This window comes from Crocodylus porosus, unplaced genomic scaffold (genome assembly GCF_001723895.1).
Source record: "Crocodylus porosus isolate Cpor-Errol unplaced genomic scaffold, CroPor_comp1, whole genome shotgun sequence".
NCBI classification, from domain to species: Eukaryota; Metazoa; Chordata; order Crocodylia; family Crocodylidae; genus Crocodylus; species Crocodylus porosus.
The window spans coordinates 7,267,123-7,283,253 of NW_017728926.1; the positions used below are offsets into that span (position 1 = coordinate 7,267,123).

Here is a 16,131-nt window from a genome sequence, read left to right on the forward strand (position 1 = left end):
GGGCTGGGCTGGGCCGGGCCGGGCCGGGGGATAAATGCCCGGGCCGGAGGGCAGCGCCCGGCTGGCGGCTCCTTGGGGCCGCGGTGCGGGGTGTGGCCGGAGCATGGCTGGCAACGGGTGCAACCGCCGCCGTCTCCTCCTCCTCCTTCTCCTCACGCTGCTGCTGCTGCAGGTGCGTGCGGGCGCGCGGTCTGGCTGCTGCGGGGCGGGTGCGGCGCCGCGGTCTGACCCTGCTCCTCTCCCCTCCTCTCCTAGGCGGCGCCCGGCTCTGCCCAGACTACCTGCGAGGCCCCTGAGCAGTAAGTACCGGCTCCCGCCCCCGAGAGCGCCTCTGTCCTTGTCTCCCCGCCAGCCGGGCTGGGATGCAAGATCCTCCCTTTTGGAAGCCTTTTTGGAGAGCTGCCTGGGGCAATAAGCACCATCTCCAGCAGCTGGAGGCTTGATGCTGCTTTAATTTGCTTCAGCCTGTGTATCCTGATGATCTCCATGCATGTGCCGGTGGTACTGGAGGGGTAAAGGCCCTGGCTCTCTGCAGCTGAGTGTGCATGACTTGGCCAGGTGCATCAGTGTTTTTCTTCTCCCCTGCCAGTGTGCTGCTGAGTTGAGGGAGAGGGGCACCCATGTTTTGCATCGTGGATGGTTTGGAGTAAAATGTCTCTTGCACAAAGATGCTATCAAAAGTGTCTGAGCAGGAGGAAGGAAGCTGCCTCAGGCTGGGACTTTCAAACGGACCCAAGTTGTGTCCACCTTCCACCGAATTCAAACGCCTGACTCTCGCGTGCCGTTTTGGCCTTTTGAATGCATAAACTCTGCAGGTCTTTACAGTTTCCAGTCCCGCAGTCGCTTCGGGTTTTGCTTCATTTTAGCATCACCCTAAGTTCCTTTTGGGTCCGTTTTCTTAAGCTGCTGATTTGGCTTCCCTTCTTCACTTTGCAATTGGTATAAACTTTATCTTTTGTCACCAAACGTAATGCCTGAATGTAGAGATTGAAGTTAGTCATTTATCTACCTTTGTTTGTAGGTGCACTCAGAATATGTCTAGCTGGACTAGCCTGTGGTATGTCTGGTAAGTTCATGTCTCTCTTATCTAATGTGGAATAGACTCGGAAGAAGTTGTGGTAAACAATATCAATAGGAAGAGACAAACTTATCAAATTGTGGCTTTTACTGGAGGACTTAGGTGAATGAAGGCTGCCAGTGGAGTACATCTCAGACGAGCTAGATCAGATGCATGGGGGACAATACTTGTAGTGCCTCGCTTCCAACCTCCAGCATGAGTCTGAAAAGGTGGGGGAACCACCCATTTCACAAGGCATTCATAGGAAAATGTCAGCACTCAGTTTTCACTTAATTTTTGGCCACAGAAAACTAATAGAACAATGTTTCTCTCACAAAGAGCTTAGGAAGACCACAGCAGGTCAGAAATGTCTTTAACTTTATGGCTTCCTATCTGAAATCTCTGGGATTATCTTGTAAATCATGTCTGCGCACCTAACGGTGCTAACATTGCACGGCCCCGCAACAAGGATCATAAGGAAAGACACTAGTTGAGAATCACTGTTAAAATCTAAAGCCTTCATATCTCTTCTGTACAGATAACCTTGTTAAAGAAATTTGCAGCCCAGCGTGAGTAAGGCTTGGCATTGTATCATGTAATGTTTCTCCTTCATATCTCTACCTTTTATGGGAGGGAAAACTGTTACATTATGATGTTCTTTCTTTCAAGGATTGCTGAACTCCTGTTCACTGACAAACTGGTAACCTTGTTTATTGGCTGGTTTTATTTTTATAAAGGAGAAAAAATGAATAGAAAGACAAACATGGTTTTTATAGAGTTAGGTCACTCCTCCAGAATGTGTGCTACAATTAACCTGGCTTAAAGCTTAATTTGATCAGATGCATATATGCTGAACTTCCTGGGGGATAGTGCAAGTGAGCCAATATTAACAACTTCATCAATGGGACTAAAGTAATGTAGGCTTTTAGCCAGAGTGGTGGGGGGGAATTGCTGATATGCAGAATTGTTTAAAAAATTACTGGTCATTTTAAGATTGTCTTGATCACTGCTGTGATTTGGCTGACGCTTGCAAGCAGTGACACTCAAGTGCCAGTGAAATTGGCTGTGCAGATTTGCACCACTGGAATACAGCATCTCCTCTCCATCAGAGGTCCCTCTTAACATGCCTAGACATGAATGCTTTGCTAAGAGTGTATCCTCATTCAGTTTGGGGAGTGCTAGGAAATTCTGATTGGCTGGTGATGAGGTAATCTCTTCTCTCACTAGTAGAATGTTTCATTGTGAAATTCTACCAAGGCAGGGTGTTCACATCACAAAAAATGACCCTAAATTAGCCTAAAAAAGGCTTTTCTAAAGTAGCAATTTGATATGGCTATAGCTGGAAGGTAGGAAAGTGTCTTTCAAACTACTTGAGAGGAAGCAGCTACATGCATTGGTTTTCTACAGCATATTAAATACTGTCCCATGGAAATGGGGCAACTATCGTAAAACTGAGGCCCCACATTGCAGACTTGATAGCTGACTGGTGTGCATTAAGAGAGCTGCTTGTGCTAACAGAAAGGTTCTCTTGTTAAAATTCAGTGAGAATAGATTGTTTAAACATGCCCTGTATTATACTGTAGGTTACTTTTTGCCATTAAGACTTTTAATAATCTGGGAGTGCAAAGAAGGAATTATTTTGGAGGTCTGATTTTTAACCTGCTAACGTTCTTTAATCAGAAAAAAGATGGAATTATACTGAGGTCTCTTCTGATCTGGGTATTTAATTTGCACCCAGATACAGGAGTCAGCACCTCTTGAAACTGATTCTTGTGCAATTCAGCCTGGCCTTTCAAAGGGAGTCCCTAATAGTTTACATTTCTTCCATATGTGGAAGAAGGAAAGTATCAGTAATAAAGGGATGGTTTCCCTTCTCTCTACCTCTCCTAGGCTGATCCTGCTGACTGTGTTCATGCTTCTGCTATGTGGTATCACAGCAAGCTGTGTGAAGATTTGCTGCCGGAAAAAGAGGCCCCCAGTCCAGGCCTTTCCTAGGCGTCCCTATGATTTGACAGTCATCACTATTGACAACGACAGCACTGCCCACAGCACGGTTACCTGTGAGTGTTTTGTAGTAACTAATCAATTGGTGTTTAACTCTTCAGATGCTACATAGGGCATTCCCACTTCAGAGTCTTCATATCTTCAAGGCAAATGGTCACTCATTCTCAACACTGTGGCTGTTTGTGATGCTAACATACATACTCATTCCAGTATGTAATTCTTGGGCCGGTGGGATGGAAATCTTGGGCACAGCGGGTGAAGTGACTTCCACAAAGCAGCACAAACACGGTGACCTGCCTGGGCAGATGACACCTGGGAAGTCAAATCAACACCAGGGTCCATCTGATCCAGAGTAAGAGGTAGAAGGCAAGAATGACTTGGTTCTGGAGAAATGCACTTTTTTCTTAGTTGCTTTCCCAATGGGGGTGAGCAGGTTCCCTCATGGTAGTTCTTGACTACCAATGCCAATCATGATGGGTGCAGTAATTTTGTTGGGCGGGAGAGAAGGCAGGATTACATCTTTATGCAGAATCCTATTCTACTCGATGTCTAAGTCCTCTGGTGTTTTCTCTTTCAGCATACAGTTCCTTGCAATACCCCCAGAGCACCTCACTTCCCCTTCCCTTTGGGGAGATGGATAGGAGCACTATGTCTCCTCCAGCCTACAGCCTTTATGCTATGGAGCTGCCGCCCTCTTATGATGAGGCCATCAAAATGGGCAAGCCCTACATGGAGACAGTGCTAGTGGGCCAGAAACCCAGTGACGTCTCAGAGTGGGGGACACCTGAAGAACCAAATCAGCACCAGGGTTCATCTGATCCAGTGCCTGGCGATCCAGAGACACAGCCAAGTTCAGGTGACCCACAAGTTGCAACAGAACAACCTCAGTTCTAGCCCACTAAGGGGTGGGAGACTGAGTGGTGCAAGGACCTTGAGAAGTACCGAGGACACAACATTTGGACAGGTTACCATGGAAGGATGCCCAACTTCAAGTCCTTGCAATAATCTGTCATAGGAGAGGAATGTTTCCTATGACTGCAGTAACCTTCTGTTAATGCTTCAAGGGTATCGCATGAAATAAGAGGAGGGTAGTTTAAAAATATCTCCTATGGGTGAGACATGGACACTAGCTTGTCTCTCCCTGTGAAAAACGATGCCCTGTACTCATGGGAATAAAAAGGGTAGTGGCTTGCTACTGTTCTAGCAAAGCCTTTAGTAGATGCCAGAGTGGCACAAGTGGTGGATCATTTTTTCCCAGATGGTAGTTTCCCAAACTTGAGTAGAAGTGGAGGCTAAAGCGCAGATTTTCTACAGCTTGTCTTTTCTTTGGAGAAGGTTAACTGTCCAGCAAATTGCTGAATTGCTGAACTCGTTGCTACGTAACGGCAAATGTTCCTTAAACTGAAGGAAAACGTCATTCAAGGACCTAACCATTGTGTATGGATTGAAATGCAATATGCTATGTTTCATGATATCAGGGGCTGGGTGGGGGGCAGGGAAAAGATTTCTCAACTTTCTAGAGTCCTGAATCCTTTAAAAATGCTTCATTTCCAGAATGAAGTGATGTTTATGCTATTCTTCCTGTTGGTTGTGCCAGTTACAGTGCAAATTGGCTTCATGGAGTAACTTTTACATGTGACTTGGAATACTTTAATTATATCAATACCTTCTTTTTGCTGACTGAACCCAATGGGTTTGGAAACTCATATTTTCGTAAACGTTTAATGCCCTGTCAGCACAGTAAGCCAGTAGTGTAAATTTCAGGAAGTAAAATTTTAAAACGGCAATGCTTGGTCTTTTATCATGAGTTTTTACTTTATTTTATAGTTATTTTTCTTAAATAATAATAAAATATATAACCTTTTTAAAACAATCACTTGCTATGGTGAGATCCAAGTAATTTAACTTTAAGGAATGTGAAGAAAAATATGTGATATTCATATCTCTGGGATTCAGAGTGACCTAGACAAATTGGAGGATTAGGCCAAAAGAAATCTTACAAAGTTCAGCAAAGACAAGTGCAACGTCCTGCACTTAGGATGGAAGAATCCCCTGCACTGCTGCAACCTGGAGACTGGCTTGCTAAGCAGCAGCTCTGCAAAAAAGGACCTGGGGGTTACAGTGGTCAAGAAGGCGGATATGAGTCAGCAATGTGCCTATGTTGCCAAGAAGGCTAACTGCAGACTGGGCTGCATCAGTAGGAGCGTTGCCAGCAGATCAAGGGAAGTGATTGTTTGGCTGTATTCTGCACTGGTGAAGCCATCTGGAATACTGTGTTCAGTTTTGGACCCCCCTCTACAGAAAAGACATAGACAAATTGGAGAGAGTCCAGAGGAGGGCAGTGAAAATGGTTCTGGAGCTGGGGCACATGACTTGTGAGGAAAGACTGAGCGAACGGGGCTTATATAGCCTGGAGAGGGGAAGATCAAGAGGGGATTTGATAGCAGCCTTCAACGCTCTGAAAAGTGGTTCTGCGGAGGATGGAGCTGGACTGTTCTCACTGGTGATGGATAACAGAAAAAGGAGCAATGGTCTCAAGTTGTAGCAAGGGAGTTCTAAGTTGGATATTGGGGAGAAAAAAATTCTCACTAGGAAGGTGGTGAAGCACTAGAACAGGTTACCTAGAGAGGTAGTGGAATCTCCATCCTTGGAAGCTTTCAAGACGCAGCTTGGCAAAGCCCTGGCTGGGATGATTTAGTTGGGGCTGGTCCTGCTTTGAGCAGGCGGTAGGACTAGATGACTGCCTGAGGTCCCCTCCAACCCTCACTTTCTATGATTCTGAGATGTGGGAAGCATTGAATAATAAAGAGGATTCTTTCACATTCTCTAGCTATTCCTAGAGTGGATTATATGGGATTCTAAACTAAATTTTTCTGTATGTATAAACCTGCCTCTGGATAAAACTTTCTAAAACCCTAGTCCTGTGAAGTTGATCAAACTTTGATAATGTCACTTTTTCTGATGTCAACATGCAATTTTGTTCAGACCTTTTTTTTTTCTTGCTGCAATTATTGGAAGGAAAACTGAGTATTGAGATCAAGGGTAATGTGGACTTCAGAAGTGGAAGAAAACAGGATGGGAAAGAAGCTATAGCTGCAGTCAGCTGTACTGGGCAAAAATTGTAATTAATGAGGCTTACTGCTGGTATCCAGTTATCCAGCTCTAAGCATTTACACCAGGGGTCAGCAGTGTTTTTTAGCTGGAGTGCTGAAACACCTCAACCCTGACCCATGTCTCAAATTTGGCATGGTAGGGGTAGGCTATGGAGGAGCTGTGAAGGGGCCCAGTCCTCATTGCTGGCAACAGGTGTATGCACATCTCTGGACTGGGGTTGTGCTGCCTTGGCCCCTTTGCTGCCCTGCACCCCAAGGTACATGCACAGAGCTGCTGTTTGCAGCCTGCCAGTCACCTACTGCAGCTGCCCAGAGCACGGTCTGGCTGTGGCAGGCAGCTGGGAGGCTACAAACAGCTGCACTGGGCTCCAGAGCCCCAGTGAGGCTGGCTGCTGGTGGTAGGTGCACACATGCCTCTGGGTGGATGGCAGGGGAAGGGCCTGGGGCAGCGCAACCCTGGCCCCTCCCCTGCTGTCTGCCCAGAGGCACATGTGCAACCACCATGGAACCCAGCTAAGGATTTTAGAGCTTGGTGCAGCAATTTGCAGCCTCCCGGTTGCCTGCCACACACAGCCCTGGCTCTGGACATTTGGAACAGGCAGCCAGCAGGCTGCAAACAGCTGCACCAGGCTCTGGAGCGCCAGCTTCCTGGTGGCAGCAGCTGCATGTGCGCCTCCAGGCAGATGGTGGGGGAGGGGGCCAGGGTTGCCCTCCCTACCTTGTGTGCCATGCTCTGGCATGGATGCCAGGGGTTGCTGACCCCTGATCTAAGTACACTTATTGGAGTGCTGAAGCCTTGCACACTAAGCAATTGAACTGTCAATGTACAAGAGCAGAAGTGAAGGGAAGGGGAAGGCAAACAAGTCCCAAAGTAAAGGGCCCAATTATGATGGCTGTAGCAAATAAAAATGTTTACTGCCAAGGTGAATAACCTCTTTGGTGGAAGATTCTGTGTCAGAAGAAAAGAATTTAGAGTGGGAAACATTCCTGGTTACTGTAAGAATAAGCCAATGGTCTATGAGGACTAATCATGGACTTTACTCTGTTTATCAGCACTTGGGCGCCTGGTATAGAAGGAAGTGGCTCAGATTTTAATCAGTTATAAGGACTTGGCTTTGGAATTCAGGTGGCTGTTGACATTTCTTTCTCTTCCCTTTTGCTTTCCCAACAACCTTCCCCTGATTGCAGCCTCATGCCCTTCAGCTTTTATCAGCAGGGAGTGGGCTTTGCAGGTGGGGTTCAGATGGGGAGGTAATGGCTAGTGTAATGAATCCCAGACAGTCACAGTACCTTCCAGCTTGAACTAAGAGGTGGTAACTGATGAGGCATCACAGCAGGTGAGGTGGAGAGACTTTTGCCTTTCCCAATCCCAGTCTTTCTTTTTAGGTAAGGCTTGTTATGATTTAGTTTCTAGAGTCGGCAGCATGACTGGCCTCTGTTGTATTTCATATTTACACTCCTGTGACTGAAACTGCAGGAGTGAATGAGTCAAGGAAAAAGGAGGAGGGAGTGTTTGTGTGAATGGGTGTTTTCTGAGGTCAGCTGCTTTGACAAAAGGCACTGAAACTATGTGGCTAAGTCTCATGGCTATTTCCTTTCTTTAAGCTCTCCTGGCTCCTATTCTTCTCAATTATGACACTTATTTTAAGCCTGTTAATTGATGCAGCTAATAACTACACCACAGCTGTACCACAATAAGCAAAGAAATACAGAGCTGGGGTCAGAACAGGCGGTTTTAAGTCACATATGCTCAAAGCCGGGAATTCTGCTCCAAGTCTTTGCTGGCAAGGCTTTTTGTTTTGTTTTTTTAGTTCCGTTTCTTTTGGATTTTCTCCACATTGCAGAAAGGTCGAGTATCTTCCCCTGCCCTGGCAGTGAAATGAGTGGGGCCTTTGAGACTACACTGGGTGGACAAAGAGAAAATTCAGAACTAAGCAAAACCATCAGCATCCACTGCAATAACTGAAATCTGGCTCCTAACAAGGACACACAGTTTTGCAGAAAACTCCTCTCTTGCCACCCTCTAATGGTAATGGATAGGGATCTACTGAATTCATGGCAGAAGTGGGGCATGCTGCAATTCCTTTAATCTTGCATGTTCCTGCACATGCCACCCTGCCACTGATTGGTGAAGGGACCCCCCTTGCAGCTCAGTGAGAGCTCACCTGATCAGTGGGGAGATGAAAACTGCAGTTCTAAATGTGGCACCATTTCTACCTCCTGCCCCTGAACGGCTGTGGGGCCCTGGCAGCCATGCTGCTTGCTGCTGACCAGCAGGGGGGGACAAAATCAGTGCCATGTTTAAAAATGCAGTTTTTGCTTCCCTATCAGTCACAAGGGAGTGGTGAGGCCCCTCTGCCAGTCAACCGCGGGGGGGAGCACATGGGGGAACCTGCAAGGTTAAAGGAGCCACCGCACATCCTACTTCCACCATGAATTTGATAAGTCCCTAGTAATGAATGAATGATGCATGCTAAAGACCTGGTATCCTTTAGTTCTTCAGTTTCTGTTAGCTTCTTCTAGGGTTTTGGGGTTTCAGCACTTCTGCCAACCTGGATCTTAGCCTTGGGGGATGATGATTGGGCCTGTGCAAAGCAGCTAGTATTCGTTTTGGATTCAGATTCAGCCCATTCGGGGGACAGTGATTTGATTTTAATCCCTGTCCTGATTCAATTCGGCCGAATCCGATTTGGAGATTGGACTGCTGCAGGCCCGTGCACCGCCTGCCCCAGCTCCCGGCTCTTTGGGGAAAAAAGCCCAAATTCAATGGGTGCTGCCAGGTGGGGGGCCATCACCATTTCCCCCCCCATTCCCCCACGCTGCATGAGGGGCTCTGCATGAGCTCCCCCAGACCCCTCACGAGTGCTCCACCTGGGCCAGCTCTGGCCCTTTAAGGGGGGGAAAAAACCCTGAGAATCTCTGCACTCACTCCTGCCAGCAGGGGGCAATCCCCACTGCCCCCCACCATGTGGGGGGGCTCTGCATGTGCCCCCAAAGCCCCGAGGCTGCTGCAGGAGCAGTGAGTCCTGCTGTTTTCCTCAGCTTTTTTTTTTTTTTCTTAAAGGGCTGGAGCTGGCCCAGGTGGGGTACCCATGGGGGAGCAAGGGGGGTGTTGGGGGGCTTGTGCAGAACTCCCCATGCAGTGTGGGGCAGGGGCAGGCAGCGGGGATCGCCCCCCTGCCCGGCAGCACCAGGGCTTTTTTTTAAGTACTGAGCTGAGGCTGGGGAAGCTGGGCCGGGGGCTGGCAGGAGTCCCCCCATGGTCCCCTGCCCCTACTTACCAGCTTGGGGTCAGCTGCAGCCCCTTGCTGCAGCCACTGGGGACTGCCCAAATCACTGAAGCTCTCCAAATCTTTTCTGAAGACTCGGAGAGCTTTGAATCGTTTTGGACCTTTAAATTGGTCCCAATTCGATTCGGATTCAGAGATTCAGCCACTGAATCGGGCTGAATCTCCTCCAAATTGAATCACCACCCAAAGCTTTGCACAGCCCTAATGATAATGAGAAGCTCTTCAGAGTATGAAACATTTTTCCTCCTTACTGCAGTGATGTGTGATAGTTTGCAAAGCAAACTTCTCACAGACAGGGTGAGAACTCATTTGTTTGATTCCAGACCAAATGAAAACTTACTGACTCAGTTAAGTCTGCTGGGAAAGATTGTTCATGGTGGGAAATGATCATAGAGGCGCGGAGCTACAGGTGGTACCACGTTGTGACTGGGGCTTTCTGAGTTCAGTTTTCACACACATCGCTAACTTGCATGCTTTGCTGACCAAGCACTAAACCCCTGTGCTCAAGTTACATTCCTCACTACTAGAAACGAACTGATACAGGGGCAGACCAGGGCTCTGATTTCAGCAAGTGAAATACAAATGTTACACAGAGCAAGGACACGATCGTATTCCTATTTCAGTGAAAGGAAATCTGGCCTTGGACTTCAATGGAAGCAGAAGCAGGCTTTGTTGTATACTTTCCAGCCAGATGACCGTCTCTGCTCAGGCTTGGGTTTTTCCAGGCTATGACTTTCTAAAACAAACTGTGATAAGTTGCAGAGTTCCTGATGCAAATCCAGACTGTGCCAGCACTGGCGTGTTACATGGGCACAACTTCCTGTTGTGAAGCAAAACAATGCCGGTGAAGCCTGTATGCTCCTGTTAGACTGTTTTGATAATTGACTGTTGGTAGTTTGCCTTTTAATTGTTAAACCAGAAAAGCATGCTATGTTTGTATTCAAAATCACAGGGAAAAATAAGAACACGCTACGAACAGTACCCACCTCTTATATGGCTCTTTTCATTAGAGCTCACTGGTAATTATTGCATTCATGAAAAGGTGAAGTGTCATGCATAAGCTCCTACAGCAGATTAGCAGCAGAGCTAGGGAACAGCTAGCCCCTAACCCCCTGCGTTCCAGTGCAGGATGCTGTTCCCTAGCCTGTACTGCTAGTGTTCACAGAAGCTGTTTGAGCTACTTCTTTTACATAGTGAGCTTGCACTTGGCCTTTTTAACCCATAGTTCATTAATGTACAGCAGTGGTCACCAATCAGTGGATCCCGATCCACCGGGAGATCTTGGAGCCTCTTGGAGTCGATCCAAGTCTTGGGTGGGGGGCTGAGCCTGCTAAATCAGGGATTACCTGATGGAATAAAGTTCTAAACCCACTGGCCTTTAGATTTTGAGAGCCCTCAGTGGATTCCTCCATTGCTAAACCCATCTCACTCTTGTTGGCCTTTGAGGCAGGTAGGTCCTTTTTGTCTTTTGCAACTTGCCTGCTGTTGCATTGGATTAGTTAACCAGGTGAGCCTTTGTAAAATAAGTAGGTTTGACAAGTTTGGCTGGTAGTACTATTAAGCTGTCTCAGGGCATCTACAGATGTGCTCAGAGAGCCATGCTAATTAAAGCACGTTGAGTGTCATGTGTATCAGCGTCCCCACACTGAAAAATGGTAGGGAGGCACTTTGAACCAAAGCTCATTGAACAACCTACAGGAGTCTTGAAATGCTGCATTTCCTCCTCTTTTACATACTATCTACAGCCTCCCCCATATACAAAATCTTGCTAACTGTTCTTGTATATTAAACACTATAAAAGTAATGGTCCCAAACACTGTATTTGGCAATAGTGATGCTGTAGTGTGTTGGGCTACTATTACAGATGCCTATAATATTGATTTCAAGAACGGTGTGATATGCTATGATTATAAATTAAGGTTGATTCCTATGAATCAAACCATTGAGATTTACATACCGAATAGAACAGGTTTGACAAGGCCCATATTTCAGAGGGTGAATTTGGTTCTCCTTTTTGATTAAAATAGATGGGAATGGTCAGGAGAAGCTTTTGTTTAGAAAAGTGGCCATTTTCCATCCAATTTTTCAAACAAAAAAATTGGACCTTCTGCTGAGCTTTAGCTTTAGAGAGGGGAAGGGCTCCTTTACGCTCCAAATGCAAGGAGGAGAGGGGAGAAATCTCCCCAACCTGTCTGTCCTCAGAGCTATTAGGTTCACTCCACCTTCCCCCGAGGCCTTTTCTGCCACAGACTGCCCCAAAGGTGCAACTACAGGGTAAAGAGAGAGTCCTTGTGCAACTCTATGGGGGCACTACTGTTCAGCCTCGACGTGGACAAATCCCTGTCCCTTGCAGCAACACTGCTGAGGTCCTCCTTCATTTGCTCAATGACACTGTTTGCTAACAATGAAGCCTTCTCATTCCCCTTCCTCCCCCACCCCCACCAAGCCTAGGCCTGCTTGAGCCCCTGGCACCCTCCCTACCACGGGCCCCAGTCACCTTGGCTAGGGACAGAAGTTACACATAAATCAGTTTAAGTGACCAGAGACAGGTTTAAACCCATAACAGAACAGAAGTTCAGTGCACATAAACCAGTTTCAAAATGGCTAAAACCGGTTTGAGATGATCCTGGTTGAATGCAGTATCAGACTCAACTGATTTGTGTCAAACTGGTTTATGAAACTTCTGTCCCTGACCCTTGACACCCAGCGGCTGAAGCAGGTCACTACGTGCTGCCTGTGGACGCTGAAGATGTCCTGGATGACAGCAATGCAACCCTCAAGAAAGCCCTGATTGCCCTGTCAAGAGAGAGGGAAATCCCTCCTCCATTGCCTTCCTGTTGCTCATTTTGACTCCTGTGGGTCTTAACACTTTGGCCAGTTGGAAGAAACAGGAGGTCCCTGTAGAAAGTGATGGACACATTGGAAAACTAAGATAAATCAATGCTTACCCAGGGCAGGCAGAGGGCAGGCAATCCCTCTTTCACCTCAGGCTCCCTTGAGGCTCTAGGAAGACCAATTCTTCTCTCTGCTTCTGCAGTCCCCACAAGAGATAATAGCAGGGTCCTGCCTCAAGGACAAGGACCAGTGCTGAGGATAACCTCAGTAATGGCTGAGGGCTGCCCCGAGAGGTGTTACTATAGCAACAGAGGCTTGAGAAGTGCCACAAGTAGCACTTGCTTCCACCTCCCCTTCACCCTGGTTTGGACGAAAGTGCAGAGAGGGATGCCACTGCCCAGCAAATTCAGGTCCCCATGTCCCTGCTGGGCCTGGCCCTAGTGTGCCATTAGCTCCCTGACCTGGAGACTGTGCACGGCGGAGGTCCTGCGCCTGCAGGGAACTCTAGGAGAGCCCTGTGCAGTGAAAGGCTGGTCCTGGGCTCTCTGCTCACACAGACCCACTCTGGGGCTGAGCCCGCCAAGCGGTTCCTGTAGTAAACCCATTCCCGGGGCTAAAGGTAGTAGAGAATGCAGCTCCTGCTCCTCTCTTGGTCCCCCACAACAAAATCCCCCTCCATCTCGACTGGCATAGTGGCCCTTCAATCAAACCCGAATTCCTGGTTGTGACGTGAAAAGCCTAGGCACTCGTTGTTGCCACGGGCAATTTGGTCTTGTTTCTGATACAAACTGGCTCCATCTGAATGGTGAAATAACAGGCACCTGTGCACGTGCTGGAGCTCTGCTCCAGTATGTGCTAATTTGCACACACCACAGCAGGCTCAATTTCATAGATTTCATTTCATAGACATTCGGGCTGCAAGGGACCCCGGAGGATCATCGAGTTCAGCCCCCCGCTCTTGCTGCAAGTCTGCTGGAGCATGCTAATTAGCACGTTCCAGCAGCCTCCGTGTCACATGTCTTCAGCATCCTCATGTTTCAATATGACGACAGGGGCACTTTGATTAAAGTTCGTCAAATAAGCTTTAGTTAAAGCGCCCCTGCTGCTATTTTGAAGTGCAGGATGCTAAATACATGTGGCACAGTGGGCTCTTTAATTAAAGCAGCTCCCAGAACTGCCCTACTTGAAGTGCCCCCCAACCCCTCCAACTGCATGTGTATAGACCAGTGGTTCCCAACCTTTTTTTGTTGCAGCCCTAAATTGGCCACCAACAGGACCTCCCAACATGGCACCACGAGGGCTGCTGGGAGCAGTGTGGTGGCAGCAGCAGCAGCCCAGGGACGGGGGCAAGGGAGCTGCCATTGCCCCCTTTTTATGTGAGTGTGTGTGGGGGGGCCCTTTGCAACCCTACTGAGGACCCCCCCGCGACCCTGATAGGGGTCATGCCCTGAGGTTCGGACCCAATGGCATAGACACTCAGTGTCAAGAATCCCACCCTGCATAGCTGAAGGAAGTGCTCTAATCTGTGTAAGAGGCAGTACCACACGGAGGAGATTTTAGCAAAAGGATCTTGGGAATTTATCATGAGCAAGAGCATGCGGTCATGATGGGAAGAAACATTAAACTGGCTCTCAGCTCTTTGATTGGTGGCCAGTGTTTTGACTGGGAAGTTGAGGGTTTGTTTTTGGTTGGGGGTTTTGTTTTGTGAGCTAACTTCATTTTTGCTCCTGCCTGTAAGAGACCATTTGTTTGCACTGTAACACAGGCCCTGTCTACACAAGAGGATTTAATTGGTTTCAAAATGGGACACTCCTATTTTGGCTTCAGAGTTATTCTATTTAGCTTAACCTAGGTGATTCCTCATTGATCTAAGCCAAACTGCAATAAATCTGGTTTAAACTTATTTAAATCAGTTTGCATTAGGGTTTGCATTAGGTTCAAAACCACACCTTTCTCTAAACTACTACCAACTTATTAGGGTTGACAAGATATCATTAAACCATCTCTGTTTTCTCAAGTATTTAATTGTGGTGAATATCTGAAAAGAAAATCTCTTTTCCTTCTGATTTTCAATAGCAGGTTGCTGCAAGGGAAATTACCACTATTTTCAGCTCTCATGGGAGCATATGCTTTTGGCTGAAGAGCTTGTGAATTTTTTTCCTGCCTGGTAAGCATTAAGTTATGGGACTCTTAAATTAATAACATTTTATTGGATCAAGTGGTATGGAGGAGGAGAGAGATGAGGAAATCTCTCTTGCAAGCAAGCTAAGGACGTACAGGTTGGATGAATGAACTGTAAGGTGGATAGACAATGGGCTGAATCATTGGGCTTAAAGGGTAGTAATCAATGGCTCCATGTCTACTTGGCAGCTGGTATCAAATGCAGTGCTCCAGGGGCCAGTTCTAGGGCTGGTTTTGTTCAATATTTTCATCAATGACCTAAAAAAAGGGATGGATTTTACCCTCAGCAAAATGCACATCAAGCTCAGGGGAGTAGTAAATATGCTGAAGGGTAGGGCCAGGATTCAGAGAGCTTGACAAATTGGAGGACTGGACCAAAAGGAAACCTCATGAGGTTCAGTAAGACGAACTGCAAAGTCCTGCACTTAGGATGGAACAATCCCGCGTACCAGCTCAGGCTGGGGACTGACTGGCTGGGCAGCAGTTCTGCAGAAAAGGACCTGGGGGTTACTGTGGACAATACGCTGGATATGAGCCAACAGTGTCCCCTTGTTGCCAAGAAGACTAATAGCATCCTGGGCTGCATTAATAGGAGCGCTGCCAGCAGATCAAGGGAAGTGATTATTTCCCTCTACTCAGCACTGGTGAGGCCACGTCTGGAGTACTGTGTTCAGTTTTGGGCCCCCCCACTGCAGAAAGGACATGGACAAATTGAAGAGAGTCCAGCAGAGGGCAATGAAAATGTTAGGGAGTTGGTGCACATGGGCTTATTTAGTCTGGAGAAGAGAAGCCTGAGGGGGGATTTAATAGCAGCCTTCAGCTACCTGAAGGGGGGTTCCAAGGAGGATGGACCTAGACTGTTCTCAGTGGTGGCAGATGAGCAATGGACTTAAGTTGCAGAAAGAGAAGTTTAGGTTAGCAATTAGGAAAAACTTTCTCACTAGCTGGGTAGGAAAACCCTGGAATAGATTACCCAGAGAGGTTGTGGAATCTCCATCCTTGCACATTTTTAAGACCCAGCCAGCCTTGGCTGGGATAATCTAGTTGGGGCTGGTCCTGCTTCGAGCAGAGGGCCAGACTAGATGACCTTCTGAGGTCCCTTTCAACCCTAATATTCTGTGATTCTATAAAATAACTTTTTTCTTATCTGAAAATCTTTTTTTTGTTCCTATATTTTAGGATAAGAAAAAAGTTATTTTATAGAATCACAGAATATTAGGGTTGAAAGGGACCTCAGAAGGTCATGTAGTCTTAAAGTTGCTGACAATTAGTAGGATTTTCAAAAGCAACATTTCCCTTTATGATTTTAGATAAATTTGTAAATCTAGCCCCACAAAAAGAGAACATCTGTTAGGATGGACTTTCCTGAACTCTGCAGGACATACAGTATTACCAGGTTTTCCTCTCCTTTTCCACTTCCATTCCTGATCCACTGTTCTCTGGGTCAAAAGTGTTCTGCAGCATTAGAGGTGTTTCCATCTACTCCGTAGCCCAGACTGCAGCACAAAGGTCACCTCTGTTTTTTCCCCACTCAGACCACTGAAATATTGTATTTTCCTTAAAATTCAGTGTAATGTGAGCTGTGCTTTAGGCACTCCCCCAAGGGGCCTTATTTGGCCTGCTGTGAAAATTTGAAGTTTAAGCAATTTTA

General features: G+C 47.1%; 1 protein-coding gene across 1 annotated transcript; it reads left to right on the forward strand.

Moving 5' to 3' along the window:
- Positions 1 to 11: 11 nt before the first annotated feature.
- Positions 12 to 4,976, forward strand: TMEM52 (transmembrane protein 52). Its single transcript, XM_019541292.1, has 5 exons — positions 12 to 172; positions 256 to 299; positions 1,022 to 1,066; positions 2,948 to 3,117; positions 3,639 to 4,976. The coding sequence occupies exons 1-5, from the start codon at positions 35 to 37 to the stop codon at positions 3,953 to 3,955; spliced, it is 714 nt and encodes a 237-aa protein (XP_019396837.1). The 5' UTR covers positions 12 to 34; the 3' UTR covers positions 3,956 to 4,976.
- The last annotated feature ends 11,155 nt before the right edge of the window (positions 4,977 to 16,131 follow it).

Bases quoted from the DNA above. Each gene is read 5' to 3' on its own strand.
- TMEM52 (XM_019541292.1), top strand. From the start codon at position 35: ATGCCCGGGCCGGAGGGCAGCGCCCGGCTGGCGGCTCCTTGGGGCCGC. The intron at 300-1,021 runs GTAAGTACCGGC...CTTTGTTTGTAG, and splicing joins ACCTGCGAGGCCCCTGAGCA to GTGCACTCAGAATATGTCTA. The intron at 3,118-3,638 runs GTGAGTGTTTTG...TTTCTCTTTCAG, and splicing joins TGCCCACAGCACGGTTACCT to CATACAGTTCCTTGCAATAC.